At 47.9% G+C, this 17,625-nt stretch overlaps 1 protein-coding gene across 2 annotated transcripts in view; it reads left to right on the top strand.

Moving 5' to 3' along the window:
- Positions 1-17,183, top strand: part of RYBP (RING1 and YY1 binding protein) — an 86,160-nt gene extending 68,977 nt beyond the window's left edge. The window contains exons 3-6 of one of the 2 annotated variants that reach the window (XR_013814890.1): positions 12,601-12,777; positions 12,871-12,969; positions 13,419-14,612; positions 15,058-17,183. Coding sequence is in view for 1 of the 2 variants with exons in the window: in XM_079795700.1 (XP_079651826.1) it covers positions 12,601-12,777; positions 12,871-12,969; positions 13,419-13,671 (529 nt within the window). In the remaining variant the exon portion in view is untranslated. Of the gene's footprint in view, positions 1-12,600; positions 12,778-12,870; positions 12,970-13,418 lie in introns of both variants that reach the window. The other variant, XM_079795700.1, reaches the window with a different exon arrangement.
- The last annotated feature ends 442 nt before the right edge of the window (positions 17,184-17,625 follow it).

The following is a 17,625-nucleotide window of genomic DNA, read 5'->3' as shown; positions in this document are numbered from 1 at the left end:
TGGGTAGAACTGCCATTTTCTAGTATGCATGTTTCTACTGGGAGCAGTAGAATTGAAGGGCTTCTTTAAAGAGTCGAACTCTTTAAATTTTACTGGTGAGGAAACCCAGACCTGAAGAGAGCAGCTGATTTCAGTCGTTGGGTTTCTTTGAATTACCTCAGAGCTTTTTATTCCTTGAGGAATTACTAATTCTTTTGTGTGTTTTGCAAGTGCCCAGTTTTTTTTTTTGACATGAGCTGTTATTTCAAAATGGTTAAATGCATTTTAAATGGGATTTTGACAACTATGAAGTAATTTGTAGAGCATATTGGATTGCTTTAGTGTAGTGTTTCTTGGAGAAAGAGCTGACTCATTATCATGTTTATTTGAAGATATGGTTTGCTTAGAGATTTGTAGTTTCTGTGAGTCCTCCTAAATCATTGACATGATTTAAAAGTTGATTTTTTATTATCTTTTTGGGGGCAAGGGAGAGGTCATATCAAAGTCACTAAACCAACACTATAGTTCTAGTTTGTAGAATGTGCCTCATGATGCTTATTTCTGACTTTCAAAATAAGGACTAAATGAGTTACTAACAGCATAAACTGCAAGCTTGCCTGTTGTGCCTTAAGAACAAATGCTCTATTTAGTTGTCTTTATTAAATGTCTATATTAAATGTTGAATACAAGTTCCTGAGTTAAAGGAACGGTAGGAATGGCTTACTCTAGTCTCTCTACTAGTGAGGAAACACAAGTGTTGGAGAGCATAAAACTCATCCGAGGTCACCGAGTAAGATTCCCAAAGAAAGACAGAAAGTAGAGGGGAGAGCTCGGGCACCTCGCCTGTGAAGTCCTATGGTCCAGCTTGTGTGCAGTCTGCACCCCATAAACACAAGGGCCCTTCACCAGAGACCTAGGCCACTGACGTCTATCGTGTCATGTCTTAGCAACTCATGGAGAATGAGCACATATCCACACCATGCGCTCATAAGCACACCATAAGCAGCACCTGTCCCAGCATACACTAGGTCCCAGGAAAAGTCTCTCTGAAGAATTTGGAACCATAAGCCAGAATGCCAAAGGTGAAACGGAGAGGGGGCAGCAGAGGCATGGTACATCTCCGCCTCTTCACCCCAGCAGGGTTTGGGAAGCACGGGACGTGGCCCAGACAGAGCAGCCACGGGAGGCCTCCATGGCTTTCCCCCTCGGAAACATGGCAGGTGAGGAAAGGCGTGCTTGCGGTGCCCGTAGCTGCTGGGACACGCACACCGGCTCAGTTTGCCAGGGACCTTGCACTGCAGCCCAGACCCAGTCCTCAGCAGAGGTCTGGCCTTGCTCTGAGGATTTGGCCCACGTTGTACGTTCTTTTTCAGTGGGCTGGCTTCTGGGGAAATGCTGTGTGAGATCCAAAGGGCGTGTTTATTATGGGACATTTACTTAAACTATTCGAATGACCACAATACAATTATTTTTAGGCACCACAGGAGAGAGGAAGCCAAATCTATACTCTGGTTGAAATACCTTAAGCTCAGCCCTAACCAGTTTCACTCAGTGTATAAGAGCCTCAGCCTGCCGACTCAAGGGTCCCAGGTTCGATTCCAGTCAAGGGCATGTACCTTGGTTGCAGGCACATCCCCAGTGGGGGGTGTGCAGGAGGCAGCTGGTCGATGTTTCTCTCTCATCGATGTTTCTAACTCTCTATCCCTCTCCCTTCCTCTCTGTAAAAAAATCAATAAAATGTTTTTTAAAAAAAGAAAAGAAATACCTGAAGCCCACTTCTTGAATGTTGTTCGGGTGTTTAGTAAGCTTAAAATTGTTATTTTCCGCCCTGGCTAGTAATGTCTTACAATTATTATAGAAAACAAAATCACTATGGAAGTAGTTGTGGCCTCGTTGCCTCCCCTTCTCCCCCCACCCCCCCAAGGGTTTTGAGGACCCCTAAGAGGCTAAGACACCTATCTGTTGCTGCCAGGTTGGCTTATGAAATAGATGTTTTGTGTTTTGTTTTTAAGAATCTAAGCTACTTGTAGCTCCTTTTACTTACTGAATGTATGCTCCTGAGTTGCAGAAAAGTCATAGTGCCCACACTAAGTGTGCTTTCAGGACATAGACACATCTGAGTATTCAAAATGATCATTGTGAACCTAGAGTAGAACATTTCTGATTCTGCTGTCTATTACGTTAAGAATGATATGTTAGTTCTGTTGGAGCCAGTTGTTCCTAACCAAGTTGTATGTGGTGAGTGTGCATGTGGTACCATGTATATTGTACAGTTGAAGTCTGGTGGCCTCCTAAAGGCATCCTTTTTTAAAAGGAATATCTGCAAAACCAAAACTCTATCTGAAACATGCAGGAAAAGCAGGTTAAGTTAGTGAGCATGCTTAGTGCTGCTGTTGCTGTGGACAGCCTGGCTAATGTGAGGGCTCTGACCTAGAGCCACGGCCGGGAGGAAGACTGCCCTGCCCGCCTTCTGCTTGTGCAGCTTCCCGCGGAGCCCAGCGCTGAGGCCGGTGGGAGGTGCTGCTTTGAAATGTGTATATTATTTTTAAGGGAATTATTTTGTTGAATATCTACATGCTGTATGTACATACATTATTGCAACAACTAAGTGAACTTGACCTTATTTAATCTACTTCAACACTGTTAAATTAGGTGTGTCCCCATTTTGAGTAATTTACCTGAGCTTAGTTAGCTAGGTGTGGATAAAAGTCCAAAGGCTGTCATACTCAAAGTCCATACCTGCCTCGCATTGAAGGTGACGGAAGGAAGGATAGGTGGGAGAAAGGGGACGGCTTGTCTCCTCCCCCACCTTGTTTTTTCATTGAATAATTTGTAGTCAGTTTGAGGGGAAATAACTCGTTGTCTGAGCAGCAGTTCTCCTGAGTGAAGGATATGTACTGATGGGGAAGAATGACCTGGAAGACAAACTAACACCCCTTCATATCACCCACTGGCTCATTCTAGAAGACGAGCTAAAGGATTGAGAAATGTCATGAAGACAAGTGCTTACATGAGAGGGGAAAGAACTGTTTAGGACACACACACACACACACACGAGAGAGAGACTGGGGAGCAGAGGGAAATAATAATGCCGTGCCGTGATGACCCAGCACGGTGACAGGGAACCTCGGAGTGATCCTTGTTTGGTGTTGGCTTCGTGGCCTGACACTATGGCAGGAGCATTGTGATGTGAGTCAAGGAGACGAGTCAAGGAGACATGGGCCTGAACCGGCCGCCGAACGGGGGCTGACCACTAGTACGAGGTCTTCTCTCCTGCATCGGGGAGACTGAGGCTGGAGCTGTGGTGTGGTTTCCTCTCCCCATAGCTGAACAGATGAATATCTGTCCAATGTTCTCAAAGTTTCAGTCCTTTAAAATGACTGCAAAGGCCCGGCCGGCGTGGCTCAGTGGTTGAGCATCGACCTATGAACCAGGAGATCATAGTTCGATTCCTGGTCAGGGCACATGCCCGGGTTGCGGACTCGATCCCCAGGAGGGGACATGCAGGAGGCAGGCGATCAATGATTCTTTCTCATTATTGATATCTCTCTCTCTCTCTCTCTCTCTCTCTCTCTCTCTCTCTCTCCCCCTTCCCCTTCCCCTTCCTCTCTGAAACCAATAAGAAAGTAATAAATAAATAAATAAAATGACTGAAAAGAAAGCACTTACCTGGAAACTCCCTGGGAATTTACTTATAAACCAAATTATGTACCGTATTTCCTCATGTGTTATTTATTCTTCATTGGGATCACATTGGTGATTCTTAGTAATACTGAACTATAACACCACAACATGTGAAATATGAAAAAGGTACAGAAAACTTTAAGGTATTAAAAGATTTTATTTAAAAGAAGCATTCAGCTAGCATGGTATAGCTGAAAGGATATCAGACTAATAGTCTAGAAATTCTGATTCTCTTGGGTCTGGTTGTTAACCCTCTCTTTTTTTTAGCAGCTGTCTAACTTATCTTTTAGAATTGCTGAGGCTAAAGTGGGGCATTAGTCATTTAACAAAAAATACAGGTGGAGGGGAAAGACCCCAAAAAGTAGCCTGCTTACTTTAAATCTGTCCTATGCATTTCTAGATTTTTAAAAAGTCTTGTATCACCTTTAAAGGTCTCATAGTGTGTGTGTGATTTACTTTTTAAATTTAAATCATTTTTTACTTTTCAGTTGCAGATGGCATACAATATTATATTAGTTTCCAGTATACACCCTAGTGGTTGACCTTACATAATTTACTAAGTGGTCATTCGATAAATCTCGGATTCATTCGACATAAGGTCTTGTGGTTGTTAATGTTGGAGTTAGAACTCTTCTGGGTTCCACTCGCAGCATTTCTCCTCCCCACCTCTCCGTTATCTTTGACATTTTCCAAAATTGAATGAATTGGGAGCGGGGTAAAATGGACAGAAAACAAGTAGTTCCTGTAGGCCTCTCCAGTATTAGTCATCAAAGCCTGGAGCATTCTGTTCAGTGGAAGGTATTGTTGGGACAGACAAACCCTCCATGTTTAACACTTACATTGCCTTAGAGAGAAATGCAGGCTTTACCCAATTTAAAAGTGGATTGTAGTCTACAAATGTATTTGAAATTTGGTTGTTTACAACTTGGAATGCATTATTGTATGCAGACTAGTTCAAAGATCAGATTTATTAACCTCATTGTGGTTTAACAAGATACTTCTGCAAAGAAAAATTTTGTTTCCTTTATAAAGCATTTTTACACATTTGGCCTACCCAATTTCCTAAGGTTGAATTTACTGTTATTCCTATTTTATTTTTAGAACTAGGGGCCCGGTGCATGAAATTTGTGCACTCAGCGGCGGTCCCCTCAGCCCAGCCTGCCCCCTTTCACAGACTTAGGCCCGCTCCCTCCGGGTGTTTTCATCAACATGGACTCCAGTCCCTTCACCACAAAAGATGACAACTTTCTTTAGGCATTTTAAAGATGTCTCTTTCATAGGATATGACATTTCTTTCTTTCTTTTTTTTACCTCACCTGCGGATATTTTTCCATTGATTTTTTAGAGAGCGTAGAAAAGAGAGGGAAAGACAGAGAGAAACATCAATGTGAGAGGGACACTTCAATTGGTTGCCTCCTGCTTGAGCCCTGACCTGGGCCCTGGCCAGGGAGGAGCCTGCAACCTAGGTACATGCTCTTGATCAGAATCGAACCCGGACCCTGCGGTCCACAGGCCGAGGCTCTAGCCACTGAGCCAAACTGGCTAGGGCAGGATATGACATTTCTTAGCCCTCCAGCAGCGGACCTTAGTTTTTTCCTCCAGGAGTGAGGTGCAAAAACCCTGGATCACCTTCTTGGGTTCTTATTACCCAAGTTACCAAGAACAGTGTGTGTGGTGTACCGGGAGCTTAGCCAATGAGCGGTCAGAAAAGGTGTTTCCTCTGCAGCTCACGCACAGAGGCCCCCTGCATTGTGTCTGCTGGGGTGGGGCATGCTGCCTGCCCAGACGCACGCCCTCCCTCTGCAGCCGTGGCGCCGGACGCCGCCATCTTTGTGGTGGAGTGACAGTTAATTTGCATATTAGATTAGATGTTTTAGTGGGTATTACTAAATAACGGCCATGCACAGAATACTTTGCCCCCCCCCCCCCCCAAGCTAGTACTTATGTTCTGGGATATCAGTAATGCAAAATTCATCCCTGTCCCAGCCCGCCAATGCACATGTTTAGGACCATCTGTTGAGCGTAGGGACAGGAAAAGGGTCACGTGGAGAGGCTCAAGTACCATGGGTTGGCATGAAGGACCACGGGCTCCTGACAGAGTGCTCAGTGGGAAGGCATTCACAGCGTCGTTAAAACTCCTGACGTTCATTCCTCAGCAGACAGGGACTGGGGCAGGGAGGGGTTGGGGGGCCATGTCCAGAGAACTCCAGGGCAGTGTTTGTTGTTGATCTTCACCCAAGGATATTTTCCCACAGATTCTTAGAGAGAGTGGGAGGGAGGGAGGGAGACAGAGAGAGATACAGTGATGTGAGACACATCGATTGATTGCCTCCTGCACGTACCCCAACTACCAGGGCCAGTGATTGAGCCTGCAACTGAGGTACATGATGTTGACCGGAATCGAACCCATAGCCCTTCAGTCCACGGGCTGATGCTCTATCCACTGAGCCAAACCAGCTAGGGCAATTTGAACACCGTTTGTAACCCCCTCCTTTTTTTCTTTTTTTTTTTTTCAAATACATTTCATCGATTTTTTTTTTTTTACAGAGAGAAAGGGAAAGGGATAGAGAGCCAGAAACAGCAATGAGAGAGAAACATCGATCAGCTGTCTCCTGCTCAGTTCCACTGGGGATGTGCCTGCAACCAAGGTACATGCCCTTGACCAGGCTCGAACCTGGAACCCTTCAGTCCAAACTGGTTAGGGCCCCCCTCCTTGGTAGATGAATTGTCTGATTTTAACGCCTTTGGTTTATTTTAAATGAAAAAGGCACAAGTGATCATTTAGGAAGAGCTGAACTTGAGGAAAAGCCATGATTTGTTGGAGATGCCTGTTGCTCTTGGTTGCCTGAACCACAGGGCTTGTATGCCTGTTGCTTGTATGGAGAATCACAGTGAGAAACGAGTGGCAAGATCTCAGGTTCCCCAAGTGCTCAAGAGGGAAAGGAAAGGTACCGTACTTTCCAGCGTATAAGACGACTGGGCGTATAAGATTTTCCTGGGTTAAAAAGTCATTTTATACACCGGAAAATACGGTATATTGGACTATACTGATGGGATTAGATATATTGGACTACTGTATTTTCCGGCATATAAAACGACTTTTTAAACCAGGAAACTCTTATACGCCTAGTCGTCTTATACGCCGGAAAATACGGTATATGGTAGACCTGTCTCTTTAAAAGGTAGGGTTTGCCTGTGTTCCCCAGTGGCACAGGTACACATATCAAAACAACCCTGAAAGGTATCTTGTTTGTGATCCCACTCAGATATGCTTGAGCTCTGAAATTTTGCCTTTTCAAATTGATGTCTCTAGATAAAGATTTACTTCACTTTTTATGGAATAGACTTTTCTGAAGTATTAGCTGTTTAAATGCAAATAAACGTTTTCCTGATGATGACTGTTTATTGCAATTTCACAACAGATTTTCACTTGTAAACTCTATTGAAATAAAAATAGATCTTATAAAATAATTTTAAGAAGGCACACTTTTCCACGCTTGATGTACAATATTAGTTTCAGGTGTACAACATAGCGATTAGACGTTTATATAACTTATAAAGGGATCCACCCCAGTAAGTCTAGTATCCACCTGACACCATACAGTTATTACAATATTACTGACTACTAGTAGCCCGGTGCACGAAATTCATGCACGTTAAAAGGGAATTAATTAGAGAAAATAATTTAATATTGCTACTTGTCCTTTCTCTATAATAGAAGTGTCAGTGATGAAAGAAAATTAGTGAAATGTATATGAAAATCTCCCTCCTCTCAGAGTCTGGGGCACACCATGGGAACCAGAGTCAAGTTCCGTCCCCCCCCCCACCCCCCGCCCCACACGCACCTCGAAATCGTATGAGACCCAAATGCAGCCGGCCCCACTGCCTTCAAGCCCCACGGGGCGAAGAGCGCAGCCTCAGTTCCCCTGGCCCCGCGCCGGGTGGGGGGTGCAGCCTCAGGTCCTCCAGCCCCGGTTGTCCAGGGTGTGACAACCATTTGCGTGTTAGCTCTGTGTCATATAGGATATTCCCGGTGCTGTACTTGACATCCCCGTGACTGCTCTGTAGCTTCCTTACTGCCTTCGCCTTTTCACCCATCCTCCCAACCCCCCTCTATCTGGCAACTGTCAAAATGTTTTCTGTGTCTGTAAGTCTGTTTCTGTTCTGCTTGTCTGCGTATTTTGTTTAAAAATGTATGGTTTTGAAGAAGAAGATACAGAAACTTGTTTGGTGCCAAACTGCTTCATACAGGAAACCAGACCCCTGTTGATAGCATTTCTGGTCAAATAGGCTTTTTACTTGTTTGGTGGTGGTGGTGGTTGATGAGCTTTCATTGGAGGCTTAGGCACCAAAAGCTATAAGCCATGTGCTGTCATCTAATGTTTTCCACTCTATGGTGGTGGCTGTTAATTGCTTATTTAAGGTTTGTTAGTTGGGAAACTTGGGTCATTGTGGAGACCCACAGTGGAGCATTGACTTTCTTTCCTACAACACGTTAAAAGTTCTGCCCATCAGACGAGCTGTTGGCAGTTTGTTGTGTGACTCGGGGAAGACTTCACTGAGCAGCTGATTTGTGGGAAGGACTCTGTCAGGGTCAGCAGTGTTCACCATCTCATCGGGGTTCATTCCTTACAGACAGGGGAGACATGCTTGCCAGCTTCTCCTGCCCCTTTTCCCTTCTCTGAAGGACACCCCAGTGGTCTCTTCTTGTCAGAGTAAAGCTGGTGAGACGAGTGAGGGCAGTGTCTGAACCATAGCCTGGGGTTGACCTGGGCTTTTCATCCCTAGTGCCTTCTGCCGGAGTACCCCCCCACCCCACCCCCACACACACCCCTAAAATCAAGTCTGGGCTCTTCCAAAGTAGAGACTCATTGCAGTTCCTTCGTAAGAGGAACCCATGGGAATTCCAGATGGATTTGGGTTTAAAATCCCACTTCAGCCACTTAACTAACCCTTAGCTACGTTTCTTAATCTTTCTGTCTTCCTTGTGAAAGGGAAGCGACTTCCTCCTCTAGAGGCTGTTGTGCCACATCCAGCTGCGTGGGGGGCCTGTCTGGGCTGCCTGGACCACCCCGCCTCTTTGACTCCAGGCGCAGCTGGTAATGCCTGACCTGGAAGCTAGCCGGCTTTGGGCTGCGCAGGAGTGAAGTGTGTGCAGCTCTGTTCCTGGGGGCTGGCCATCTCCATTCTGTCGCACGTAGTCAGAGCACACTAGCCTAGAAACACGGAGGGGCACATGGCAGGAGCTGCCGGAGCGTTGGGGTACGTAGCACCTTCATTGCAAGAGCAGGGGGTCTCCTCACCTTCCCCTTCCAAAGGGCTGTGCTGCTTTTTAGCCAGGAAGTGCTAGTAGCTCTTTGCTCAGAAGCATTGTGGGCCTTTTCCAAACAAGTCGGGTGTATTTTTCTACCTCACCCACATCCCTCGGTCCTGGGAGAATTCACTTGAAATAGCAGCTGTAATCTATATATATAAGAGCCTAAGCGACCGGATGCCCAGCCGGTAGCTATGAACACACACTGACCACCAGGGGCAGCTGCTCAACACAGGAGCTGCCACGCGACAGCAGCTTTGCAGAGTGCCCTCTTGCACTCTGGAACCCCTCGGGGGATGTCAAACTGCCGGTTTTGGCCCGATACTCACAGGCCAGGTCGAGGGACCCCCCCCACCTGACAGAGAAACCCCGCTCACTCCACAGACACACTTCGAGCCCCAGCACCGCCCCAGGTGAGGCCAACTGGGGAGGGACTGCAGGAGGTTGGCTCTAGGGCATATCAAGCCCGTCTCACCCAGCCCTGCCCCGCCTGGCCACCTTCTAATTAATTTCCTTTCAATGTGTACGAATCTGTGCACCGGGCCTCTAGTGTATATAAAAGGCTAAGTGACCCTTCGACCGTCCGGTAGGTATGATGAACACTGACCACCAGGGGGCAGATGCTCAATGCAGGAGCTGCTGAATTGCAGTGACTTGGCATCGGTGGTTCTCGGGTAACGCACCCAGAACCGAGAGGAGGGAGCCCGATTCCTCACAGGGCCGTGCGAGTCCACCTCTGGCCATGGGTTATGTTGTTGCTGGGGCACTGTCAGCCCCCAGTCTGGTTTACTGCTGAGCTGCGGTGGCCGCAGATGCTCCTCAAGCTGCGGTGCTGCCCCAGGTGCGGCCAGCCTGGCAGGGACCGCGGGAGGCTGGCTCCAGGGTGTGTCCGGCCCATCTCACCCAGTCCTGCTCCCCAGCCACCTTCTAATTAATTTCCTTTCAGTGTGCACAAATCTGTACACCGGGCCTCTAGTTTCTTGATTGATAACAAGGCAGATCCCAGATAGCCTTGGCTCCTCCTCACTTGTGAAATTTTGTTTGGCTGAGCATTAGAGGAGAGGGGCACTGGACTATCTGCCATTCTAGTCATGTTCTTAGGAGCACGGGAGAGCATGCACACGGCTGGCACGCGTGCTGCCTGTGAAGGGGTGTAGCTCATCTTACCTGTTGCATGTGTAAGTTTGCTCTACCCATCTTGGATTGTGGTGCTGGGCTGAAGAATGTTGGGGGTGTGTTTGCCGACATGTTAGAGGATTGCCCGTGGCAGAGCCATGGCGATGGGCAGCTCCCTGGTGCCCAGGATGCCCCTAGCCGAGTGGAGTGCCTGAGTAGGGGATGGCCCATCCTGGATAAGCTTGTCGGGCAGCTGAGCGCGTCCCTAAAGCACACCGCGCTCGGCCATTCAGGCCGTGTGTGAGATGCAGGACGCCCTTCTCTCTGCTCATCACCAGCTCTCTTGCTGCTGCTCTGCCTGCTGCCCACCAGACCAGCACTATGTCTAGTGCCCGTGGTTCCTGAATCTCCTCTCTGCCTTTTCATTTCCATGTTCCGCTACAGCCCCTTACCTACTATCCCTCTCCTGTCTCAGGAAAAGTGTCCCCACTTCTTCCCCAGGACTTCTTAGTGTGTTCTTTCTCTCCTCTGTCCCCCGAATTAACTCGATGGCCGTCCGTCTTTCTCCCTCTTTCAGTGCACAACACAGTGTGTCTCCCTTCCCTATAGAAATCTCCAACCTGCTCACCCTTCTATCTAGTAGGTTCTCACAGAAGGCTCTGAATTACCCCCTGGTGGTCCCTGGTGCCCTGGCCTTTGCCACCTGCTCCCATGTGGCCTGCTCTAAAAGTCAGCAGTGACTTCCTGCACCACCAGAGTTCAGGCCCTCTCCTCAGTCCTCATTCTGCTTTGTTTTTCTCTGCAATGTTTGTTTATTCGTTATTTACCCAGTAGATAATTTTACTAACAAAGATGATTAGGATGCAGTTTTGCCACTGAGGAGTACACAGTTGATTGGCAATTACAGTGCCCAGTGGTAGTGACATCATAGATGGGGCAGGCGTCCTGGAGTGGCCAGGCGCCTGGTGACTATTGAAGATACTCCTGGACTGGTGTCCACATGTCTTCTTGTTCTCGGGTGAGATTTCCCTGGAGCACAGCACACGTACTGGCGTAGTGTAAGTTCTCAAGGTGTAGCTCTTCTGAGTCTTAATGGATTGTTCACAGGGTTGACACTGGCTGAGTCTGGTTAGTGTGGATGGCACGCAGACGGAAATGGTTGGTGATCCCTGTGGACAGCGAGCTGTTGTGTCCCCAGCTAGCGTCTGTGAGATGCATGACCTTCTTCATGAGGGTGCCCGTATCACACTTCTGCTGGAAGGAGAGGCTCCAAATGGCTACTGCTGCCTTGGTTAGAGCCGGAGATGGAGGAGGCTCCTGCTGGGGGCGTGGCTTAGGGTCAGTCCCTCCCTCCCTTTCTAGGGGTGCTCCCACCTGTTTGAAGCCCTGGCCCAGTGACAAGTGTGGCCCTCTGCGATCCAGTGTGAGGTGTACCTGACTGGCTTCCATGGTACCAAGGCCTGTGCTGCCGGAGCCCCAGGAACTGGCTCTGAGCGTGCCTCTTGGTTGGCATGTTTCTGGCGAAGGCACATGCCACTGAGCGCTGGCCGTCCGGAGCAGACCGTGCCTAGCGCGGAGCAGCCATGGATCCAGCAAACTCTCGTTTTGGTTTGCTTTTCTCTTGTCCAGTCCTCCATCCTGGTGAGCAGAGAGGGAGCTGTAGGTCTGAGGGCATCATTAATGGTGGCAACTAGTTGTTTCCCCTCAAGAGTGGATCCATTTTCTGTTTGTTCCCTGCCTTGTGCTCAGAGAGGTTATTATGCTGGACATGGCCGCCTGGTGGACTGTCTCTGAAGATGAGTACTGGACAGGCTTCCTTCCCTCTGCCTTCCCCGTGGGCCTGCATGGTCGTGCAGAGTGAGAAGGGTTTGGCACCACTTACAATTGGTAAACAATCGTGCTGAGAGCCAGCGTCAGCTGCAGGTTGGTGAGGACATGATGGTTGCTCTCACAATGGACGTGTCATCATCTAAGCGTTTTTATAGTGACGTTCCGTCTTCACCCCCTTTATTGCTCTGTGTTGTCTGTTGTCCGTGCCGATCACAGAGCTGCGGGCAGCAGACCACGTCGGGATCATTGAGGAGCAATGTCACACTTGTGATTTTATCCCCTTCTCAAGGGGTTACCAGTGTCCGTGTAATGAAGAGAGGTGAACCCTCTGCGGGGGCGGGGGGGGGGGCATTTGTGTGATCCTGACAGCTCAAAAGAAGTAGCTCTCAGCACTCCCAGAGCCAACGCAGGGCCCTCATGGCTGAGAGACACTTGGCTGCTCGTGTAAGCACCTGTACGTGCCCTTAAAGGTAGATGTGCAAGACGTGAGTTTGAAAGAGAAGAAGGTTTATGGACTCCTCCATGCTACAGGGAAGTAGTAATGTAGAAATAGCACCATCTAATTGAGTTCTGAGATGCCAGACACTAATAATAAAATACCTGAGAAATTAGAAGACCAAGATAAAGACTGGTGTTTATAAAGCAAGTAATGGTGTGTCTTTCCTTGAACGTTTCAGAAAACCTCGAATCAATTCTCAGCTGGTGGCACAGCAGGTGGCACAGCAGTACGCCACCCCACCCCCCCCGAAGAAGGAGAAGAAGGAGAAAGTTGAAAAGCAAGACAGAGAGAAACCCGAGAAAGATAAGGAAATTAGTCCCAGTGTTACCAAGAAAAATACCAACAAGAAAACAAAGTAAGTTCCTGGGTAACTCGGCATGATATGTTATTTTACAGGTGAATCGAAGATACCTTTTAAATGTCTCTCTTGGTCCCCCCGCCCCTTTAGACCAAAGTCCGATGTCCTGAAAGATCCTCCTAGTGAAGCAAACAGTATACAGTCTGCAAATGCTACAACCAAGACCAGCGAGTCAAATCACACCTCCAGGTACCGAAACTAGAACGCAAAGCTCCAGTGCTGCTCTGGTGTCCTGAGTCCTACTCGAGAACCAGATGGTTTTGTGCTGTGGGTATATAGGCCGAGGGGGAGGGTGGAGAACTAGGTCCGAGACTGTCAGCTGTGTGTGTGTGTGTGTGTGTGTGTGTGTGTGTGTGTGTGTGTGTGTGTGTGTGTGTCTGTGTCTGTGTATGTCCATGCGTGTGCGCGCTGCTTTATACCACTGTGGCCAAACAGGAGACAGATGCATTGATGATAATTTTTGAGTGGTCCAGAGCTTTGCTGACGGGCGGTGGTTTCTGTTACTGCTGAGGTTAAGCTGCAGGTTGTGTGGTCAGCTGTGGCATGTGGTGGGTGTCATGAAGTCTGTGTGTTGATGTCTGCCAGAACCGCTTCCAACCCGTAGCTTATGTAACTGTTCCCCGTGGTGGTGCTTGCAGGCCCCGACTGAAAAATGTGGACAGGAGCACCGCACAGCAGCTGGCAGTGACTGTGGGCAACGTCACCGTCATCATCACAGACTTTAAGGAAAAGACTCGCTCCTCCTCCACGTCCTCCTCCACAGTGACCTCCAGTGCAGGGTCCGAACAGCAGCACCAGAGCAGCTCGGGGTCAGAGAGCACAGACAAGGGCTCTTCCCGCTCCTCCACTCCCAAGGGCGACCTGTCCGCAGTGAACGACGAGTCTTTCTGAAATTGCACATGGAATTGTGAAAACTATGAATCAGGGTCTGAAATTCAAATCTCCACCTGCCCATGCTGCTTGCACCTGGAGAACCTTCTGTGGACATCGACCTATCGTGATGCTGCCAGGATCATTTCTGCTTGCCATGGGCATTTGGCCACCAAGGAATTTCGCACCCTGACGATTACTCTTGACACTTTTATGTATTCCATTGTTTTATATGATTTTCCTAACAATCATTTATAATTGGATGTGCTCCTGAATCTACTTTTTATATATAAAAAAAAAAATCTGCTGTGCACAATTTTCCATGTACATTACAACTGGTTTTTGTTTTTGTTTTGTTGGGGGGTGGCCTGGGAGGGGGAGGGAACTTTTATTTATTATGTTCACAAGCTCCATCCTCTCAGCATATCCTTCTAAGTTTATTTCTTTCTTCCAGTTATACTATGTACTATCAGTTTTGATATAACTATATATAAATATAAAATTATATATAAAGGGTTATTTGAAACCAATCCATGGCAACGCTGGTGCTTGATACACTGTGAAGTGAGTACAACCTTGAACAGTTACAGACCCGGGACAGTCCCTTCCACGGGAGCGCTGACATTGCATTAAAATCGGTCTTACACGAGCTGTGTTCCGGCCCACGGGCAGCTTGGCTCTCTCCTTCTCAAGAGTACTGGATGATAGGAAAACACATTTTTAGACAATGTGATCTCCCATTTCAGGACTGCTCCAGATAGCCTGCACTTGCAGCGGAATAGCTGACACCCAGGGGCTGGCTGGAGGCTCTGTCCATCAGCAGCACCCAGCGAGCTCCCATGCCGAGTGTCGCGCGGAATGCGGTGGTGTTCACAGTGCTGTTCTTACATGGCGCTCGCTCGTGAAAACACGGTATTCTGTCCGCGATCCCACCACTTCCCAGGCCTCTGCTCGGGGCTGAGGTCAGTCTATAAATTGTCGCTTAGTTTTAGGATTAAAACTGACTAAACTGCATTTTTGGTCCATACAAGAAGCAAATCCCTGACTCCACTCCGCACGGGGCCTTGCCCTGGTGGTTTTGTCATTGAAATTGGTTTGCCTCCTGCCCTCCTTTCCCTCCTGTGTTCCTTTATTCAGTGGTGGGAATTGTTTTTCTCCCTAAAACCCACTCCTTTCTGGTCCTGAGGAGCTGCAGGCGCTCACCTCCCTGCTGGGAAGAGCACCTGTGGGAGCCGGCGGCTCCTTCCTGGGCCTGAGGGAAACGAGTAAACGCTGTTGTAATGTTTCTTTTCATCCGTTTTTACTATCTGGGGGGGTGGGGGGGCGGGGGAGGACGACGAAAACAAAGACCACTGAGGTTTCCACCCGCCAGCGTTTTACAATGTTGTGTTTTGTCCTTTGGATTAGGGTCTCTCTTCGGTGTAACTCCCACCGCGCGTGTCCAGAGTCCCAGACTTGAGTCCTGTCGGGGACTTGATGCCCCTTCCTTTATTTGGTCATACCTGGAGGGTGCCTGGGAGGGCCGCTGCTGTGAGGAAGCCCCCGTGTGGGTGTGAGAAGCCTGGTATGCTGAAGAGTAGAAGTCACTTCTGTCTGGAGGCCACAGGGCCAAGGAAACAGCAACAGCCTGATTGAGTAGCCGACAGGAAAGGCTCCTTCCCATTGACATTAGGTCCCTCCCGTCACTGCTGCGCGTGAGCTCAGTCTGTCCTCCAAGCACAGGGTCCAACGCAGTGCGTGGTGGCTGGGGTCCTGCTCGCAAACGCTCGGACATGTCCCCTCTTCACAATGATGCTTGCATCTGGGATGCAAGCTGTGCTTACCTTTTTAGATACCTTTTTCAAGTATTTATTAATGAACCAAAGGAAATCAAATGCTTTCTGTAAGTATCAGAATATATAATACATAGTGATTTGACTATGAATTTTAAATCCACAATTTAATATTCGTGGGATATTGCAAAGACATTCCTTCTAAAGTTTTAATATTCCTTTTATTAAGGGTCTCAGGGAGGGTAAATTAGTCAGCCATATTTATTTTCCAGAGATTTAAGGAATTGCTAAGTTTGAAAATTACCTTTTTAATAAGAAAAATTAGATGTCACCAAACTCGTGGGTTGCACTGCTTTCCGAACCATAAAGTGTTGGTGTGCATTTCAGAAACACTGTGTAACTTTCAGAATTAGTCTCCTGTAAAGTGATTGGACTCCTACATTAGTGGGGAAAGCTGATGAACCAGCTACGCGGCTGCTAATTAGTGATGGCCAATGTCTTGGTGTTTTGGCTTTGCCTCCGTGATGAGCAGAGAACGGGAGGTGGCGGATGGAAGGGTGCTTTAGGACCGGTGGGATGACGTGGCCATTTTGGTGGACCTGCAAGTGACAGGAGCCTCCTGGGCCGCGTCCTGGGCCGGCCCCGCGCCTGCAGGCTGCCGAGGCCCGAGGTGGTGGGCACTTGAGGCTTCATGTCTGACATGGAGATCCCTCAGGCGTGTGCTCTGGAGACGAGGATCCGTGGAGCTTCCTGCATTTGCAGTTTGCCCTACAGGGTGGGCAGTGTGTACAAACATCAGTGTAGATTAGAAAGGAATATATTAAAGGGTCAGAAACCTGGTGTCCGGTAGCACAGTCAGCAGGTCATAAAGCCAAAACAAAAAGCACAGTGTTACCCTTCAAGTCTCCGTTGGTTTTAACCACCCGATCTTCAGCGCGAGCACACGGCTTACCTGACACGCTCTGTTGGAGCCGTTGAAAGGTGAAGTGTCCTGACACCACAGAACATTTCATCTAAGCCCTTCTGTTCCAGTCTGGATATTTGAAAACTATGGCAGAAGCTTCTGGGAGTTGCGTTCCACAAAGACGTCTCACCTGCCTTATCAAGACCATTCTCAGCCTCCTTTTCTAAGCTACCATATCGTAAATTATTGAAAATTTATTAATTGCCGAATATATAATAACCTTTGCTTGTATGTAACCGAAAATGGTTTAAGAGCCAACATTTAGAGTATGACAATGGAGCTGAACAGTTTTTAATGCGCAAGCAGTTCTGTTCTTGTGTATGACTTGTAACCTTAATTTACTGTGTAAAGATGGTTACATTATTTCCTTAGCTTTGTTTGTTGGAGACAAATAGAGAATGCTTGTTAAGTATGTCAAACATAACCTTGTGAATTTTCGTTACTGTATTATACGAGCTATATTTTCATTTTCCCAGGAAGACCGCTTGTCTCGCTTCGGAGGTTTCTGCTCTGTCCGTCTTGATAGCCGCGTCTTAGGTCTGATTTTTCTTCATGCGCAAGTGTCAGTTGGTGGTTTTGTGAACTGGTCAGAAATTCACAGGTCTTAAGTGTTTGGGGGAATTTATATTGGACACTGCTCTTCGTCTAGCAAATAAAGATGTTAATATATTCCTGTTGCTGGCATGTGCACGACTGTGTTATTAGAAGCCACTTTATCATTTTCCTGCTTTAAATAGAAATGTCTATTTATGAATTCTGCTTGTAGTTTTTTCACAAATAAAATAGTAAAATTTACATTGAAATCTTAGTTTTGTGTGGGAAATGATTCCTTTTTGAACTTAAGTTTGTTACCTGGTGGAGTATGCCCATTGGGAGCAGAAGGCAAGGGCGTTTGGGGAGCTGGCGTGGCACGTGGCTGCAGGAAGTGCTTGGGCAAGGGATGGCCGAGCTTTGGAAGGAAACGAGCGATGTGTCACGCGCATCCTTTGGAACGGGCGCAGTGAGCTGAAGGAGGCGGTGGGGAGGGCGCCACAGTGGTTAGTTCAGTGACGCTGAAAGCCTCAGAAGGCAGCCTGGTTCTGGCCCTGCAGTTAGGTAAACGCTCGGCTGAAGCAGAAGACAGCGTCAGACCTGGCGCCCCACAGGCAGAGCTGGCTCCCTGCCTCCAGAGCCCCAGGCATCCCCGGGGGGCAGGTCCCGTCAGCGAGTGCACCAGCACTGAAGAGAAGGGACTAGAAA

Source organism: Cnephaeus nilssonii (genome assembly GCF_951640355.1).
Source record: "Cnephaeus nilssonii genome assembly, chromosome: 17".
NCBI lineage: Eukaryota > Metazoa > Chordata > Mammalia > Chiroptera > Vespertilionidae > Cnephaeus > Cnephaeus nilssonii.
Note: the sequence above shows the minus strand (reverse complement) of the source record. Positions and strands in the feature narration are given on the sequence as shown.